General features: G+C 36.5%; 1 protein-coding gene across 6 annotated transcripts in view; it reads right to left on the bottom strand.

The window, feature by feature from the left end:
* Positions 1-18705, bottom strand: part of NOL4 (nucleolar protein 4) — a 400651-nt gene that overhangs the window by 45943 nt on the left and 336003 nt on the right. For all 6 annotated transcript variants that reach the window (XM_057699284.1, XM_057699287.1, XM_057699285.1 and 3 more), the window contains one exon: positions 17053-17233. In XM_057699284.1, the coding sequence (XP_057555267.1) occupies positions 17053-17233 (181 nt within the window). The remainder of the gene's footprint in view (positions 1-17052; positions 17234-18705) is intronic.

The raw sequence follows: 18705 nt of genomic DNA, 5'->3' as shown, positions 1-18705 counted from the left end.
GACATGTACACACTGCTATATTTAAAATGGATAATCAACAAGGTCCTATTGTATAGCACAGAGAACTCTGTTCAATATTATGTAACAACCTAAATGGGAAAAGAATTTGAAAAAGAATAGATGTATAAATGTAAATGTACAAATGAATCACTGCTGTACACCTGAAACTAACACAACATTGTTAATCAACTATAGTCCTATATAAAATAAAAAGTTTAAAAAAGGGCAGGGGAACTAACTAGACATTTTTCCAAAGAAGACATCAAAATGGCTAACAGGTACATTCAGATGCTGAATGTCACTTATCATCAGGGAAAGGCAAATCAAAACCACCTCACATTTGTCGAAATGGCTATCAAGAAAACAAGAGAAAAGAGTCATTGGTAAGGATATAGAGATAAGGGAATCCCAGTACATTGTTGGTGGTAATGTAAACTTGTTCAGTCACTATGGAAAACAGCATGGAGGTTCCTCAAAAAATTAGAACTATCATATCATCCAGTAATTACAGTTCTGGGTGTATATCCAAAGGAAATGAAAACAGGATACTGAAGAGATATAACCACTCCCATGTTTACTGTGGCATTATTCACACTAGCCAGATGTGGAAACAACCTAAGTGGTGTCTATTAATGAATGAATGGATAAACAAGTAGTGGCATATACATATAGACTACTTGTTTATATATATATGTATATATATATGTATATGTTTATGTATTTGTGTATATATACATATATACAAAATATATATATCTACACACACACAATAGAATATCATTCAGCCATGAGAAAGAAGGAAATCCTATTTGCAACAACACTGATGGACCTTGAGGGCGTTATACTAAATGAGATGTCAGACTGAGAAAGACAAATACTGTATGATATCACTTATATGTAAAACCTAAAAAGCCAAATTCATAAAAACATATTGCAGAATGGTGGTTACCAGGGTCTGGAGGGTAGTGGAATTGGGGATATTGTGTTTAATGTTACATACTTGAAACGAGTAGCAAATAGGTTCTAAAGATCTAATGCACAGCACAGGGTTATAGACAACAATACTGTATTTTAAACTTCAAAGATGCTAAGCGACTACAGCTTAATTCTTTCCACCCCCAAAAAGAGATAATTATTTGACGTGATAGAGATGTTAGCTAACACTATCATGGTAATCATATTGCAATATATCAATGTAGCAAATCAATAAATTGTACACCTTACACTTACCAATGTTATATGTCATTATATCTCAATAAAAATAAACGTCCACATTTAACTTATAATTATCCAAAAATATGAAAAAAACAATGACTCGTGAAAGACAAAGTATTTATACCAAAAGATTATTCTTATTATCCTTTTAGTCAATAAACCTTGGAGGTAAAAATATAGATTCATTGAATATAGAATTTTAAGCAGCAGTGTTTGGAGATACAGTGATCATGCCTGCCTTCCCTCAGTAATTTCTTATCAAATATTTGCTTTGTCAACAGTCTAGAGATTTAAATGTTAAACAGGACCATTCTTATGAATCTAGACAAAATATACATGTATATATATATATTTTGTATGTGAAGAGAGATGGGCTTGATGAAATCAGTCCTCATCCCAATTTCTCATCTTTGTTTAAAAGTTGCAATGCAAGGAGATAGGATTAAGATGGCAGAGTAGGAGGACGTGCGCTCACTCCTCTTGCAAGAGCACCAGAATTACAACTAACTACTGAACAATCATTGACAGAAAGACACTGGAACTCACCAAAAAAGACACCCCACATCCAGAGACAAAGGAGAAGCTGCAATGAGATTGTGGGGGGGGCGCAATCACATTAAAATCAAATCCCATAAATGTTGGGTGGGTGACTCACAAACTGGAGAACAGTTATACTGCAGAAGTCCACCCACTAAAGTGAGGGATCTGAGCCCCACAGCAGGCTTCCCAACCTGGGAGTCCAGCAATGGGAGGAGGAATCCCCAGAGAATCAGACTCTGAAAGCCAGTGGGATTTGATTGCAGGACCTCCACAGGACTTGTGGAAACAGAGACTCCACTCTTGGAGGGCACACAAAAAAATGTGTTCACCAGGACCCAGGGGGAAGGAGCAGTGACCCCATAGGAGACTGAACCAGACCTACTTGCTGGTGTTGGAGGGTTGCCTGCAGAGGTGGGGGGGCAGCCGTGGCTCACCGAGGAGGCAGGGGCACTGGCAGCAGGGGTTTTGGGAAGTGCTCATTGGTGTGAGCCCTCCCAGAGTCTGCCATTAGCCCCACCAAAGAGCCTGTGGGCTCCAGCACTAGGTGGCCTCAGGCCAAACAGCCAACAAGGTGTGAACACAGCCCCACCCATTAGCAGACAAGCAGATTAAAGTTTTACTGAGCTCCGCCCACCAAATCGGATTAAAGCTATACTGAGCTCCACCCACCCAGCCCTACCCACCATCAGTCCCTCCCATCAGGAAGCACACAGGAGACTCCTAGACAGCTTCCTCCACAAGAGGGCAGACAGCAGTATCAAGCAGTATCAGCAGTATTTCACATTGTGGAACTGAAAACCACAGCCACAGAAAGATAGAGAAAATGAAAAAGCAGAGGACTTTGTACCAGATGAAGGGACAGGATAAAGCCCCAGAGAAACAACTAAATGAAGAGGAGATAGGCACCCTTACAGAAAAAGAATTCAGAATAATGATAGTGAAGATGATCCAGGACTTTGAAAAAAGACTGCATGCAAAGATCGAAAAGTTTACCAAAGACCTAGAAGAATTAAAGAGCAAACAAACAGAGATATGCAACACAATAACGGAAATGAAAAATATACTAGAAGGAACCAATAGCAGATTAACTGAGGCAGAAGGGCGAATAAGTGAGCTTGAAGACAGAATGGTGATCATCACTGATGCAGAAAAGAATAAAGAAAAAAGAATGAAAAGAACTGAAGACAGCCTAAGAGACCTCTGGGACAATGTTAAACGCACCAACATTAGTATTATAGGGGTCCCAGAAGGAGACGAGAGAGAGGAAAGACCTGAGAAAATATTGCAAGAGATTCTAGTTGAAAACTTCCCTAACATGGGAAAGGAAATAGCTACCCAAGTCCAGGAAGTGCAGAGAGTCCCAGGCAGGATAAATCCAAGGAGAAACACGCCAAGACATATAATAGTCAAGTTGACAAAAATTAAAGACAGAGAAATGTTATTAAAAGCAACAAGGGAAAAACAACAAATAACACACAAGGGAACTCCCATCAGGTTAACAGCTGATTTCTCAGCAGAAACTCTGCAAGCCAGAAGGGAGTGGCATGATATATTTCAAGTGATGAAAGGGAAGAACCTACAACCAAGAATACTCTACCCAGCAAGGATCTCATTCAGATTCGATGGAGAAATCAAAAGCTTTCCAGACAAGCAACAGCTAAGAGAATTCAGCACCACCAAACCAGCCCTACAACAAATGCTAAAGGAACTTCTCTAAGAGGGAAACATAAGAGAAGAAAAGGACCTACAAAAACAAAAACAAAACAATTAAGAAAATGGTAATAGGAACATACATATCAACAATTACCTTGAATGTAAATGGACTAAATGCACCAACCAGAAGACACAGACTGGCTGAATGGATACAAAAACAAGACCCATATATATGCTGTCTACAAGAGACCCACTTCAGACCTAGGGACACATACAGACTGCAAGTGAGGGGATGGAAAAAGATATTCCATGCAAATGAAAATCAAAAGAAAGCTGGAGTAGCAATATTCATATCAGATAAAATAGACTTTAAAATAAAAAATGTTACAAGAGACAAGAAAGGACATTACATAAAGATCAAGGGATCCATCCAAGAAGAGGAGATAACAATTATAAATATATATATGCACCCAATATAGGAGCCCCTCAATACATAAGGCAAATGCTAACAACTATGAAAGAGGACATGCAAGGCAGAAATAGAGACACAGGTGTAGAGAACAAACACATGGACACCAAGTGGGGAAAGCAGGGAGGGTTGGGGGGAAAGAATTGGGAGATTGGGACACCAAATTGTACACTCTAAATATATGCTGTTTATTGTCTGTTAACTGTATCTTAATAAAAGTTCTTAAAAAAAAAGTTGCAATGCAAGCAAATTAATATTTTACAGGGAACAGAAGAAATCATGGGAACAGACCAAAGTTGGACAAAGTGGTGGGAGAATAGCCCACGGAAGATGAGGATATGAAAGAGGTGATGATTATAAACACACGAGAATGTGTCTGCTTGGAAAGATCACACCAAAAATAAACATAGTATGACTTTTCTCATAATTATAGACACACTGTGTTTATAAATGTTTTCAGGAACTGTGTTAAGAAAACATGATTGTCCCTACAATACCGCTTCAAAGAACAATGAAGAGAAATTTATATTGCCAGAAATAGGAACCAGAAAAAAATCCCTAAATTTATAGTACAAGATACCTTTAGATATATTCAGACAACCCAAGAGGATTATCTTCCCTAACGGGTTTAAATTACCAGAAATAAATTTGTTTCTCCCTGTGACCATAGAGATGCTAGTCAGAATGTTAGTCATCACACATTTAATTTCATAATCTTTTTTTAATTCTGGATTTGAGTGAGTGGACCAGGAGGCAAAGTTGCACTGTGTGAATGCACATTCAAACACATCTACTTCCGCAAGTTCCAGCAATTGTACATGGATGGGAGAAAGGGTTGCAGAAAAAACCTTTGTATATTAGTCAAGAGCCAAATGTCATTTTATATGACTGTGTGCCTTGAAATCACAGAAGGAAATATTAGCATTCTAATTATAATCATACTTGGAATTTGAATTTCTTAACATGAAAGAGAAAAAATAAGGCAACTCTGGCCATACTACCCTCTTAGGTAGACTCAAGATCTCTAGGGTGGCTAAGGGAGCAGCCTGTAGCCTGTTTCAGAAAGGTGCATCAATATCCTTACCCAGGATAAAGGGCTATAGAAAGTAGCTAATTCAATTTCCATATAGACAATGATATTTCTGACTTTCTAGAAAAGTAGAACATTCTGAATTCCCCCAGAGAGCTCCTTCCTGGAGCTGAGGGCTGGCAAGGCCAGGAAATTTTAACTGGTTCGTTTAGATAGATTCCCAGAGGACATGTCAAAGTTCAAAGGAGGTTGTTAAGAAAAGCAACCCAAGGCAACCATAATGAACTCATGTCACCTGGAAAGCCCCTGAATGGTATACCAGCAGGCTCAAGAAGAAAGGTCTGAGAATACTAATGAAGTCTTCTTTTCTTTTCATCTCTTCAGTGAGTAGGCACAAACACAAAATTCTCAAGAGGATCTTAAGAGTACATAAGATCCATTTTACTGTAAAGAACAGGCTTTCTGCCAGAAAAGCCTGATCAATGTTGAGCTGTAAAACCAATTACATTTGGTAGGCAGTCCAGGGAAAACAAAGGGTCACTCACCTCTCTTTTCAGAGCCCTTTCTCTGAGGCTCCCTGACCTATAGAAACCAGCTGGAAGATATGTGGGCTCAGATAAAATGCAAGATGCTTCATTTTATTTTGCAGATAATTCATATCATTTTTCAGCAAATGGTTAACATAATTTCCAATTATTAAAATTTACAAATAAGCATTGTCTCCCAAAAACTCTATTTCAATATATATGTGTGCAAAAAATTCAGTATCAGTTGAATTCTAGGTTATTATTACAGTATGTAGAAAAGCTGGAAAAACAGAATGAACTCAGTGTCAAAATTGTGGTCACATTTCAAATATGTGAAATTTAGGCTTGCTTTCTCTAAATGCATAATTACAAATTCTGTTACAATGAAATTCTCTTAAAATTTGTTTCTGGTTTTGAAGTAATCCCAGCCTATGCCAAAAGGATTTCAACACCTATGTTACAAGTTATTACTTCTCAGCCTGCTAAAATAACTTAAAGTTATTTAAAAGCTGAGTAGTTTGAATTAAAAGCATTACTATTTAAGAATCACCATTTAAGTTCTCAAAAGGCTATTCATTGACCCCATATTTCATTAAGGACTGAATGATATTAAATGCAAGGAGCCAGTGAAATAAATATAGAAAAGGTTTTCTGCAATAATAAAACCAACCAAGGGTCAATATAATGGTGTAGGTGAGACAGAGCCTAGAATCAGTGCTATTCAATAGAAATTTCTGTAATGATTGAAATGTTCTGTGCTGTTCAATATAGTAGCCACTCACCACTTTGGAAGTGAACACTTGAAATGTGTCCCAGTATGACTGAGGAACTGAATTTTAAATTTTATTTCATTTTAATTATTTTGAAGTCAATCATGACATGTGGCTAGTGGCTATTGTATCGGATAGCACAGATGTTGACAAACTTATATTTGAAAGAAATGGAAAATAATCAAAATGAGGATACAAATCAGTAGTATTTAAAGTACAAAAATACTCTAAGTCAGGGCTTCAAAGGAACACACATGAGAGAAATGGACTTATTAAGAACAGTCACAATAAGTTGGATACAGTGATGGAAAAATCTCTAGATACAAATGAAGTTCCCACTATGTGCTGTAGAATACGCTTTGACAACTCAGTGAGATTTACTGGAACTCTACTGAGATATAATAACTGCATAATCCCAATTACATTGACTTCAATTAGATCATCTGGTTGCCTTCCTTCACATACTATGTTGTCATCATGTGGATCTTCCCATTGTGTAAAGGACATATAAATTACCCAGAGCGGATTGCTTAACTTCTGTGAATAACTTTAGGCTCTACTCTATAAAATCATTATCCATGTACTGTTACATAATAGATCTTATGTATTTTTCACACCAGAAACACCCAGCTGGTCTCCTGGTGCAGGATGGTTTTCTCTCCAGGCATTTGCACGACTTGTTTCCATGAAGCTAGTAAGCCAGAACAAGTTATTAAGAGGTAAGGTCAAAGCAAAAAGCATACCTTCCCAGTTCCCTAGCTAACTATGGTAACCATTTCTTTCCTGAATCAGGGGACTTAAATTGAATACATTTTAAAACAGAATCTACGTGAGTATCTCAAAATATTTGTCTCAGATGTTTGATATAAAATACTTTACTTCCAATATTGTGCTCTTTAGAGTATTAAGAGGAAAAGAGAATGAACACTAGGAAGATATCCTCAACTTCAACTGATTTCTCCCATGCTCGGATTCAATTAAGTTCTATAAAAAGGCACAATATTTTATTGAAATGATGTCTTTCACTGAGTCATGCATTTATCCATTTATGATTCACTGAGCAATAATATAAGCTGGTTACCAACTGATGCTGCTGATATGTTAGTCCAAAAGAGTCACCTTGCTTGCCCTCAAACTACATGATTTAGTATAAAAAAGAGCAGATAATAGGCTAAAAAAAGACGTATGTCTACAGTATCAGGGGGACATAAAGGAAGTAAAGTTAGTGGGTGAGGCAACCAGAAAATAATCACAGAGAAGGCAATAGCTGATACAGATCAGGTGTAGTGTGAGATAACCCCAGAAACAGACAATGACATCTGTAGGGGTGAAGAATTCACTCTTTAATAATTAGATATGAGGTTTCTTGGGATGCCTGGTAGACAACTGGATATAAAATCTGAAGCATGGAGAAGATTACGCAGCTTTTGGCCCATTCTGAAGTTGAAACCATGAGAGCTGGTGGGCTCTGCTGTGAGCGGTATGCAGATCAAGAGGATTAAATGGACGAGGGCAGGATGCTAGGATAATCCCAGGAGGAAGGGTGTGGGTGGAAGGAAAAGGATCAAGGCAGCAGGAGAATTATTTGGTGATAAGGTGACATGGAAGCCAAGAGAGCAGATGTTTCAAGGCTCTAGTCATCAACAGATTCAGATATACCCAAGACATCTGGTAAGATCAAAGGCAAAAAGAATTTTTAGTTTGGCAATAAATGGAATCACTGATAGACTTAACCTGACCAGTTTCAGCAAAACGTTCAGCATAAGCAAGTTACAGTGGACTGAAGAGTAAATGGCAGATGAGGAGTGAAGACAGTAAATGAATAGAAGCACTCCTTTGAAAATTTCAGATGAGAAGTGATGTTTCAGAATGTCGATGCCAAGGGACAGCAATATTCACATACCAAGCCAGTCACACTACTGTGAACCAGCCCTAGTGTGGTAGCAAATCTTACCGCCAAGCTCCCATAGACTCATAATTACAGGCTCTGATTCAAAACATCTTTACAGCTGACAATCCTCAATATTAGTGAGGAGCAAAGAAGATCACAGATATAGAGATTTGGGCAAATTAGAAATTGCCATACAAATGTTAGTTATTATGGTCATTATTACTACAATTTGGTCTTGCTAGATTGCGGTCTCTATATCAGCCCAGTTTATATGAGAGTTGAAAAACAAATTGAAAAGTCTGCCCAGTGGAGTTTGTGGAGAGGAAACATTAGTAGTTAACTTATGCATTATGCATATAATTTAGACTCAATAGATCCAGTGGATGACTGCAGCGAACAATTGCCCTCTTTCGACATCTCAGTGTGAACTTCCTGATAGAAAGAAAGCATTCCAAAGTCCTATGTAATTGGATGTGACAATAACGGGAGGATTGGCCGCTTGCTTCTCATTTCAGTGGGATGATTTGAATAAGTTCTTTATAAAAATTGTAACTGCTGTCATTTTGATAACACTCCAACTTAAAAATCTGGATTGTTGGGTGCAGACCCTTGCCAGCTCTAAACAAATGGAGGTTGGCTAACAAAGGATATGAAGTGCACCCTTTCCACGCTACAAAGTCTCTGACATGGGCAAGCTTTTCCTATTGCTACCATATTCAAACTTAAGCAGGAGTTTATAGAACTCTTTGGAGCCTTCCTTTTTCGCCCACAGGATTCTCAATTTCAGCCACTGAGCCCTTTGCTATATCTAAGATAAACCCTTCACCCTGCCATCCAATATACATAAATAATTCTCTTTGTATTTTTTTTTTGACTTTGGCATTAAGTGTTCTATTTTTTAAAATTTATGCATTCATTAAGCCTATACGGTTGAGAAGTTCTTATATTTCTGGCCTTATCAGGGGATGAATAAGATGGAGTTCCTGCTTTCAAGGAGTGCACATCTATTTAGGGAAAAACATTTGAAAACATATGTCTTATTCAATGAGATAAGTGCTAGAATAAAGGCACATGCAGGAGAGTGATTAATCTTCCAAAAGGTGGAAGAGTGGCAAGGTAGAGTAAGGTTTCAGAGAGGAAGTACAATTTAAATCAGTCTTAAAGAATGTTTAGACAAGAGGAGGAGGGATGTTTTATCTTTTTGATTTGTTAGTTTCTTAATGTCAGCGATTCTTTTTTTCTGTTCATGCACTTGCTATAGAGGGAATGTCTGCATCCCCCTCCCTCCATCAAATTCATTTGCTGAAATCTAATCTTCAATGTGATGGTATTAGATGGTAGGGCCTTTGGGAGGTGATTAGGTCACGAGGGTAGAGCCCTCATGAATGGGATTGGTGCCCTTATAAGAAAGAGACCTCAGAGAGCTCCCTCATTCCTTCACTATGTGAAAGGGGCACAGTGAAAAGATGGTCCTCTATGCAACAGGGAGCAGGCTCTCAACAAACAGCAAATCTGCCAGCACCTTGATCTTGGACTTCCCAGCCTCTAGGACTGTGAGAAACAAATGTCTGTTGTTTAAGCCACCCAGTCTATGGTGTTTTTGTTATAGCAGGCAGAAGAGACTAAGAAAGTACGATTACAGTGAATTGAATATGAGAACCCCAAAATATTTGTTAAATTAAATGCAAATGTTGTTAAGGTATCCTTTTTCATTCTCTGCCTTCACGTTCTTCTTGAATATAACATAATCTGCAGGGTTCATGTTCTTATTACATTAGTTTAAAGGTTCCGCAAATATTGTACCTCCTTCAATCTTTGCCCTCCTGTTTAAGCGACCAACTCATATTACCTCCCCACTTCTCCATTAATAGTTTGAATCCTGATTGCCTTCATCTGCTTTATAAGTTGTCAGATGTAAAACGAATTCAACTTGGTCTCTTGAAAGTTGCTGCCGCTCCGTTCCACACTTTTCAGAAGATCTCTACAAATTCTAAAATTAAGTATTCTCAAACTTAGATTAACTGGAGTTGTCAGCCATCAGATATGATGTTGGCATCGCATGTGATGCTAATCTTCCGCTGTGCCTTTTTAGCTCTCAAGATTTATGTATATGTATGTAGTTTCTTTCTCTACAGCTCCAAATCTGTTACAGGGATTGACTATTCTGATGTCTTACAAATGAAAAATGTAAGCTAAAGATAGTACCATTTTTAAAAGTCAGAATGTTTGGGGTTCCCAGAATTTATGAAGAAAGTCCGCAAATAAAGGAATTTGCAGGTCTGATCAATTTAGGTGCCCTGCTGTGGTTAAAACGAGTAAAAACTAAACACAATTAAAACAGCAGCAGCCAATACCAGTGTTAAGGTAGAATGTGGTTTTGAGAAGAAATGTTGTTTAAAGCTCCTTCACAACATGAAATTAACCAATTGCCATGCTACCATTACTAGAGCTAGAGTCTCTTCTCAGATATGAGCTAGAGAAGATCTTTGGTTTAAGTTTAAAGCTGCTATTTGCTTAAGACTAATCTTCGACTTTTTTTTTTTCCCACTCAATTACACTCAAGCCAAGATCATTGCTCAAAGGAAGCTATCGCATTTCTAATTTGCTGCATGCCATTCTGGTTATTCTGCTACTCCTGTTTCTTCTCAGCAATACACAGCCTGAATTGTTCAAAGTTGTTCTTTGCTATGTCCTTAAGAGATCTTTATCTCATCATGCGAAAGGTCAAAAGATGCATTAACTAAACACCCAAAAAAGTCAACCTGTGTGACCTGGAGCAAGTCACCTAAATTTCCTGGCCTGTTTCTTTCTTAATAGCCTTTAAATAATAAAGAGCTTCTATCGAATTATTTTTCAAGTCCATGTAGATTCTATCATTCTATGGTGGTAAGGTTTTTTTGCGGGGAGAATTATCAACGAGATAGACCTCATCATAGCTCCACAGTATCTACATTCAAACGGCAAATTTATAAAAACTGTTTTCTAATAAAACTGCTTTCTATAAAAACGGGTCACTTATATGGCTACATACCTAGAACCTATGTCAGATTTCCTATGTGGCTTTTGACCATCACTAAACAATAAAATTGGGGACTGAATACCAGTGTATGTGATTACATGTGTACGTGTGTGTGGGTGCACTGTGGTACATGCTTCAAGGGCCAAATACAGGATGCTATTAGAGTTATGACTATACCTGCTCTAGATTTGGAGTTCAGGATTTTAAAATGAGCAATAAATGAGGGATGTGGGGGTAAAAAATGATCAAAGAAAACTTCAGGAGGGAGGACCTTGAGGCATGAAGAGCTGGATAATGTCATTTTTCTAAGAACAATGAGAGCCCATAAAAGGGTTTTAGATAACGAAGTGATGTGATCAGGTTTTCCTTTTCTTAAAGATTACTTTGGTTTCTCTGTGGAGAATGAGTAGAAGGGCAAGAAAACTTTTGGAGTCCCATTCATTAATAATTCATAGCAACATTTTCCCTTTAATTTCCCTCTCAATTTTTACTCTTGATTGGCAGTTGCTCCTAAGTTCTCTCCTCTTGTCTCAAAAAAACTCTCTAAAAATATTCTCACTGTGTCTTCAACCTTTTCCCCTCATTGTACATATTATCTTTCTCCTCACCAGTAGCTCCCTGCCTTTTTCATGAAAACACAACACTTCCTCCAACTTGCTGAATAAATCCAAGGAGCAAAGTGGGCCATGAAATGTGTAGTCCCACAGGATTCTGCTCAGAAATGTCCCGTGCTTTGTTTAATGCTCTGTTGTCACCATCTTGAAATTTTTAAGTCTTAAAAAAGAGGCCCCACATTGTCATTTGACCTTGGGCTCCCACAATTACTTAGCCATTTATGGAGTAGAGAGAAGTTATTTTGGTTGTGTTTGAATAGAGGTAGACATTTGTTCTATATTCTTCTATATGTCACTTCCATGTCCAAAGCTTTGCCCAGTTCTCTTCACTTCTAGTATCAACATGATAACCTAAGTTACCATTGTCTTTTCCTGATATTACATAATTAATAGTAGGCAACATAGACTTTAAAACAGTTTGTAGAGATAAACAGGGATATTTTTACAATTATAAAAGCATCAATCTGTCAGGAGGATATAACAATATAAACAATATATGTACCCAATGACAGAGTGCCAAAATAAATGAGACAGCACTGCCAGAATTAAAGGCAAAAATAACTCAACAACAGTAATTGGAGATCCCAATACCCTTCTTTCAATAATGGATATAAAAACTAGGCAGGTGATCGACAAGAATATAGAAGAGTTGAACAACACTGTAAACCAACTAGGCCTAATGCACATTTACAAAATACCCCACTACCAATGGCAGAATATACATACTTCTCAGGTACACATGGGACATTCTCCAGGATAGACCATAATCTGGGTCATTAAACCAGTTTCAATAAACACGAAAGGATTGGAATTATACAAAGCAATTGACAGAAGAAATTTGGGCAATTTACAAATATATGGCAATTAAACAACATTCTCCTAAATAACCAGTGGCTCAAAGAAGAAATGACACAGGAAACTGGAAAATACGTTGAGGTAAATGAAAGCAAAACCACAATATACCAAAAATGTAATGCAGTTAAAGCAGTGCTTAGAAGGAAATTTATAGATGTAAATGTCTGTATATAAAGAGAAAAAAAAAACTTCAAATAAATGTATTAACATTTTGGGTTAAGACACTGGAAAATGAGAGAAAACTAAACTTAATGTAAGCAAAATGAAGGATATAATAAATACAGGAGTAGAAATCAATGAAATAGAGAATAGAAAAGCCAAAAAGAAAATCAATGAAACCAAATGCTTGTTCTTTGAAGAGATCAAGAAAACTGACAAACCTTTACCTAGAATCACCAAAGAAAGGGGAGAACACTCAAAAAACTAGAATCAGAAATGACAGTAGGAGCATCACTACTGATCTTACAAAAATAACAAAGATTATGAAAGAGCACTATGAACACTTGCATCAATAAATTAGATAATTCAGCTGAATGGACAAACCTCCTAAAAATATACAAACTACCTACCTAACTCAAGAAGAAAGAGGCAATACAAATAGACCTCCTACAAGTAAGTAGAGATTGAATTAGGAATCAAAAACCTCCCAGAAAAGCCCAGGCACAGATAACGTCAGTCTTGAATTGTACCAAACAGAAAGAATATCACGAAGTCACAAACTATTCAAAAAATAGAAAAAATACAGAATAATGTTTTAAGGAAAACATTCCATCTACAACAGCACCACAAAGGGAAATACCTAGCAATAAAACTAACAAAAGAAGTGCAAAACTTATATTGTAAATACTATAAGACTTGAGAGAAATTTTTGAAAGGTTGAAAGACAGCCCATGTTCAGTCTGTTATTTCCTCAAAATGTTAAACTACCACATATATGAGCTAGCAATTTCACTCCCAGGTACAGACCCCAAAGAATTGATAACATATATACACTAACTTTTACATACATGTTTGTAGCAGCATTATTTATAGAAATCCCAAAGTAGAAAAAACCACATGCCCATCAATTGAGCTAAACAATTGATGAATTGCTAAGCAAAGTATGACATCTCCATAGAATGGAACATCATTTGGCAATTAAAAAAATGAAGCATCGATACATGTTATAAGATAGATGAACCTTGAAGATATCATCTAAGTGAAAGAAGCCAGACACAAAAGACCACACATTGAATGATTCATTCATTTATATGAAATGTTCAGAATGGGAGAGTTTCTGGAGACAGTAGACTAGTGCTTACCAGGAGCTATCACTTACTCTAGTACTTGCTTTCATTATATTCCATTACACAGAGTATCAGCTCAGTCGTTTACAATGTGGCCTCTTATGTCAGAATGCTTGTGTCCAAATCCTGGTCCCTCCATTTATTAAGGAGGGATTTTTGGCAAGTCATTTAACTCTCTGGGCTTCACAAAATAGGTTTCAATCATGTTAGAAAAAAAGAAAGTGGTACCTAGGCATGATTTTTTCAAGTGGGAGCAAGTTCAATTTTATAAAAATTTCCCCCTGGGACTTCCTAGGTGGTGCAGTGGTTAAGAATCTGCCTGCCAATGCAGGGGACACAGGTTCAATCCCTGCCCCAGGAAGATCCCACCAAAAGAAAAAAAAAAAAAAAAAATTTCCCCCAAAGTGCAGAATATATTTCATAGGACTGTATAAGGATTGAATGGAAACTACACTGAAACACCATAATTACTCAATAGGTGGTAGTTATTGTTATTAATGTTCAATAAATTAATTTCATAAACAATTTTTTTAATCTAAAAAGTTTGTGTCAATAAAATCTTTAGTGACTACACCTTTTTTTCCCTAAATTTTTTTGACTTGGTGGTTAAGTTCTGAGCTACCTATCAGTTCTTACTTCTTACATAAAATATTTAAAAAGAAGTGTTAGCGTTTCCAGCTTTCTAGGCTAAATGAAGACAGCTTTTGTTTATGTTTTCTTTTTCTGGTCTTGGACTTGCTCTTTGCTGCTGATTTGCTGTTCAAATAAGAATAAGAGTTGAAGACAGCTGAGAAGCCTCACTAGTTGGCTTTTGAAAAACTGAATATACACTTGAAACTTAATTTTTTCTTTTTTTTCTGAAATAAGCGACTTTCTTTTTCTCTTCCACTTCAGGCACCATTCTTATGGTGGGCAATTGATATAGACTAAATCTCAGTGATCCTGTCCTTAAGAGGACCTTTAATTTTAAGGCAGACCAAAGAGCCCCAGCCTTCCTGCAGAATCACTCCTGAATATACTACGAGCACATTTCTAGTACTGTAAATGTAAGTACATACATTTTCTAGAGTACATACTCATTTGATACTAATAATGCAATTCCCTCCCAAATATATTAAAAACTCACAAAGCCTAATTCAAATTGGTCTTTGTTTCCAGGCAGTTTCAGTGGAAAAAGATAGGAAGAATGTTTTTCTTTTAAAACAAAACTATACTGCGCTTTCAATGACACTACCGATTCAAATACAAGATTATGGAGTTTTGGCTTAAATGTATTGATTTCACATCTGTATCTACTTTGCCCCCTGCTGAAAATCCCAGCTTTCCCTGTCACCAACACAACTATACGTTTGCTTTAAACTATAATACACAGACAACAGTTCCAAAATAATAATACGATTACTGAAAATAGTTTGTTTTATCATACGTTTTCACGCTGGGGTCTCAAATGATGACTTTTGAGATGGCTTGGAAAAGTTCCTCCCTATGGGGGCTATGCCAACCCTTCATTAAACAGACAACATTCATTTGCATAATTTTTCTTTCACTATTAGGGATCCTTAACATCAGATTGTTTAATAATTATGTAAATATGTAAATTGTTTCAAAGTTAAATTTACAAAACAAAGTATAAAAACCAAGTCTATTCAGAGAATTCTGGCTTAAATTCCTTTCTTCCTACTGTTCCTCCCCAATTCCTGTCTGTATGTAAATTAAAATATATATATCTATCCTTCTTTAATGAATGTTAGCATCCTATAAGTACTTTGGACTCTCTGGAGATATTGAAATTAGGGGACTTCCCTGGTGGGAAGTATCTCAAGATCCTTCTCTTGTCTTTTTATAGCTTCATGTTATTCTCTTATTTGGATGCACTGGAACTGAATCCATTAGCCATCTCTTGATGGACATTTTTATCGGTAACCCTTTCTTGTGCACTTGTAAATAACACTGCAACAAATAGCCTTCTGCGTATGTCTTCTTTTATTTTTGCCATTGTATCTTTGAGATAAACTGCTAACAAGAGATTCCTAAAGAGACTGCTGGGTCAAATGGCAAATGCATATTTAATTTTGCTAGATATTGTCCAGTTTACTCTAAAGTTTTGTATTTCTACAAGCAATGCATGAGACTACTCATTCCCCCACTGCTTTGTCAAAGGAATATTCTGTAAATTTTCAGACTTTTGTCAATGTGACAGAAGCTGCATTTCTCTTACTTGGGTTTCAGTAGCTTTACCTGTATTTAAGGGACATTTGCATTGCTTTCTATGAGAATTGTGTGTTCATATTTCTAGACTTATATTTAAAATATGTAGTTTAGAGTATTTCTTTTTAGAAGATCTTCACATATTGGACTTCCAACTCTTTGTAGTATAGGTAGCTAATAAGTTTTCAGTTTAGCACTTAATTTTTACTTTTTTTGTTTGTTTGTCATGCAAAAGTTGTGTGTGTGTGTGTGAAATGAAACTTACTTTTCCCCGGATTTTAAATATAGTTTAGGAAAGTTTTTTCTACAACACAGTTATAAGAAATTCACCCATGTATTTCATTCCTAATATATGCATGGCCTTATATTACACATTTGGAATTTATTCTGGCATATGGGCTCGAGATATTCCTAAAAACTTACCAAGCATGAGCCCGTACAAGCTGGTTCCAGTACAGCACTCACTGCTGGTGGAACACACCATTGTCATTCACAAACTGTTGGCTGGAGATCAATGGATTGTTTCTGTGTGTTGTTTCAGTTTGTATCCTCTTAGGTAAAATGACTGTGTATGTTTCATCACATCAATAAAGTTCCTGGTGCCTCAAATTTTCCAAATTAAAAACCTCTTCAAACGTTGAGAAACTGTGTCATTGTTTTTGACGAATAGTACATTATAGCTTCAATGAAAGAATGTATAACTATTTGATTAAAAAATGTGCTATTTCTCTAGTTGAGATTTTTTGAGCATACAACAGCAATCATTCAGTTGCATAATAGTGCTGCTACTTTTAGAAACAGCAACTGAATACGGAGATGTCCTTGTAGAGAGATGGACATTATGTGTTAAATGGTCTTGTTTTTAGCAGATTGGCACAGATTGCTTATAACATTTCATTCAAGTTTTTCTCTCAGGTTTAGGGAATTTAATGCCCCCAAATAGATACAGAAACATAATATGTGATAAAGACTCACCACTACTAGAAGCATCATTCAGATTTAGCAGTCCCCCTCCGAGCCCTCTGTAACTATGGTAACTGTAGGTCCCATTTCCGTTGATGTACAACACCTCCTGGGAGGCTGAAACAGCTGAGGTTGAGTAAGTGCCCTGGGCCGCCTCTGGTTTACACTGTTTGTCCGCTGGAGCAGACTCATCCTGCAATGACAATAGCATTTCATTATTTATCACATTGCCATGCTATTTCACCTTGAACAGGACTCATTGTTATCTACATGTCTCTGTTGAACAAGAAGAAAAATACAGTCAACCTTAAGTCAGTACATATGCACATTTTCAACAATGTTGCTGAAAACTAAAAAAAGGAAACTGAAGTAACAATGTGAGACAGATTGGAGATGGAGCAATTTACAATTTCCAACTGAATTTAAAATTACATGAAGAGAGTTGTTCACAATAGCTGAGAGAAGGAAGTAACGTAAATGTCCATTGACAAATGAATAAAGAAAATATGGTAAATAAATACAATGCAATATTATTCAGCCTCAAGAAAAGAAGAAAATTCTGTCCTCTCCTACAACATGGATGAACCTTGAGGACAATGCTAAGTGAAATTAGCCAATCATAAAAAGATACATATTGCATAATTTCACTTATTTTAGATAAATTAGTCAAGCACATAGAAACAGAAAGTAGAATGTTGGTTGCAAGGGTTTGGGGGAGGGGGAGGAGGGGAGTTGTTCACTGTGTGATTCAGTCATGCAGGATGGGGGGGGGTGGTTACGAGGAGGGGAGTCCGCTGCACAAAAATGTGCATGTGGTTGACCATATTGGAAATTGTTGGGAAGATGAGCTTTATATTAAAAAATTTAGAAAAGAACTAGTTAGGTTTAAAAAAATACATGAGAAATGACAATTTGCAAAAAAAAAAATTTTTGCAAAAAATTGGCTTTCTTGAAATTCCTTTCTTTTTTTTTGGTAGTCTGCTCTCTCATATGTGCACACACTCTCTCTCTCTTTTATTTTATGGCTTTAGGAAAATTTACCGTGTGCTGATTCCACACTAAGCTCATTAGATGCATCATAATAGTCTGAGAAAGACTTAAGTAAACCAAGACGTTTTCGACTTGTTTTTCTTTTCTTAATTTGCACTAGCTTCTACAAACTGTGCTTCAAAACTTCTAACCATGGAAAGCTGTAAGGACACTGAAATTACAATTGGCTATAAATTATAAATATGTTCATAGCAAAGCAGATTGAATGAATTTCCCTTCAGCTGTGAGTTTTATAAAGTCTCAGATATATACACTATATATGACTTCACTTGTCTACTGCATTCTTCATTGTTTCCTCTTTTTTCAATAAGAAGGAATTACAAACAGATTTCTAGTAAACTCTTAGGAATTTTTTTCATAATCAGAAGTATTTTTCAGCTTATAAATTTAGAGTGCATGTTTATGGAAACAAACTTTCAAATACTTTTTTTTTTTTTTTTTGTGGCATCAAGTACTGGAAAAAGAGAAAACGTGGAATATGTTTGCTCTGTGGACCCAGTAGTACTGTTATAGCTAGAGATATTTCAATCTTTCATGTAGTGAAAGCATTGCCATTACTATCAGAATTATGCAGTTATGACTTTGCTTTTATTCTTTTGATCTTTTCAACTATAA

The sequence above is a fragment of the Hippopotamus amphibius genome, chromosome 11 (genome assembly GCF_030028045.1).
Source record: "Hippopotamus amphibius kiboko isolate mHipAmp2 chromosome 11, mHipAmp2.hap2, whole genome shotgun sequence".
NCBI classification, from domain to species: Eukaryota; Metazoa; Chordata; class Mammalia; order Artiodactyla; family Hippopotamidae; genus Hippopotamus; species Hippopotamus amphibius.
This window is presented reverse-complemented; position numbering and strand designations above follow the sequence as displayed.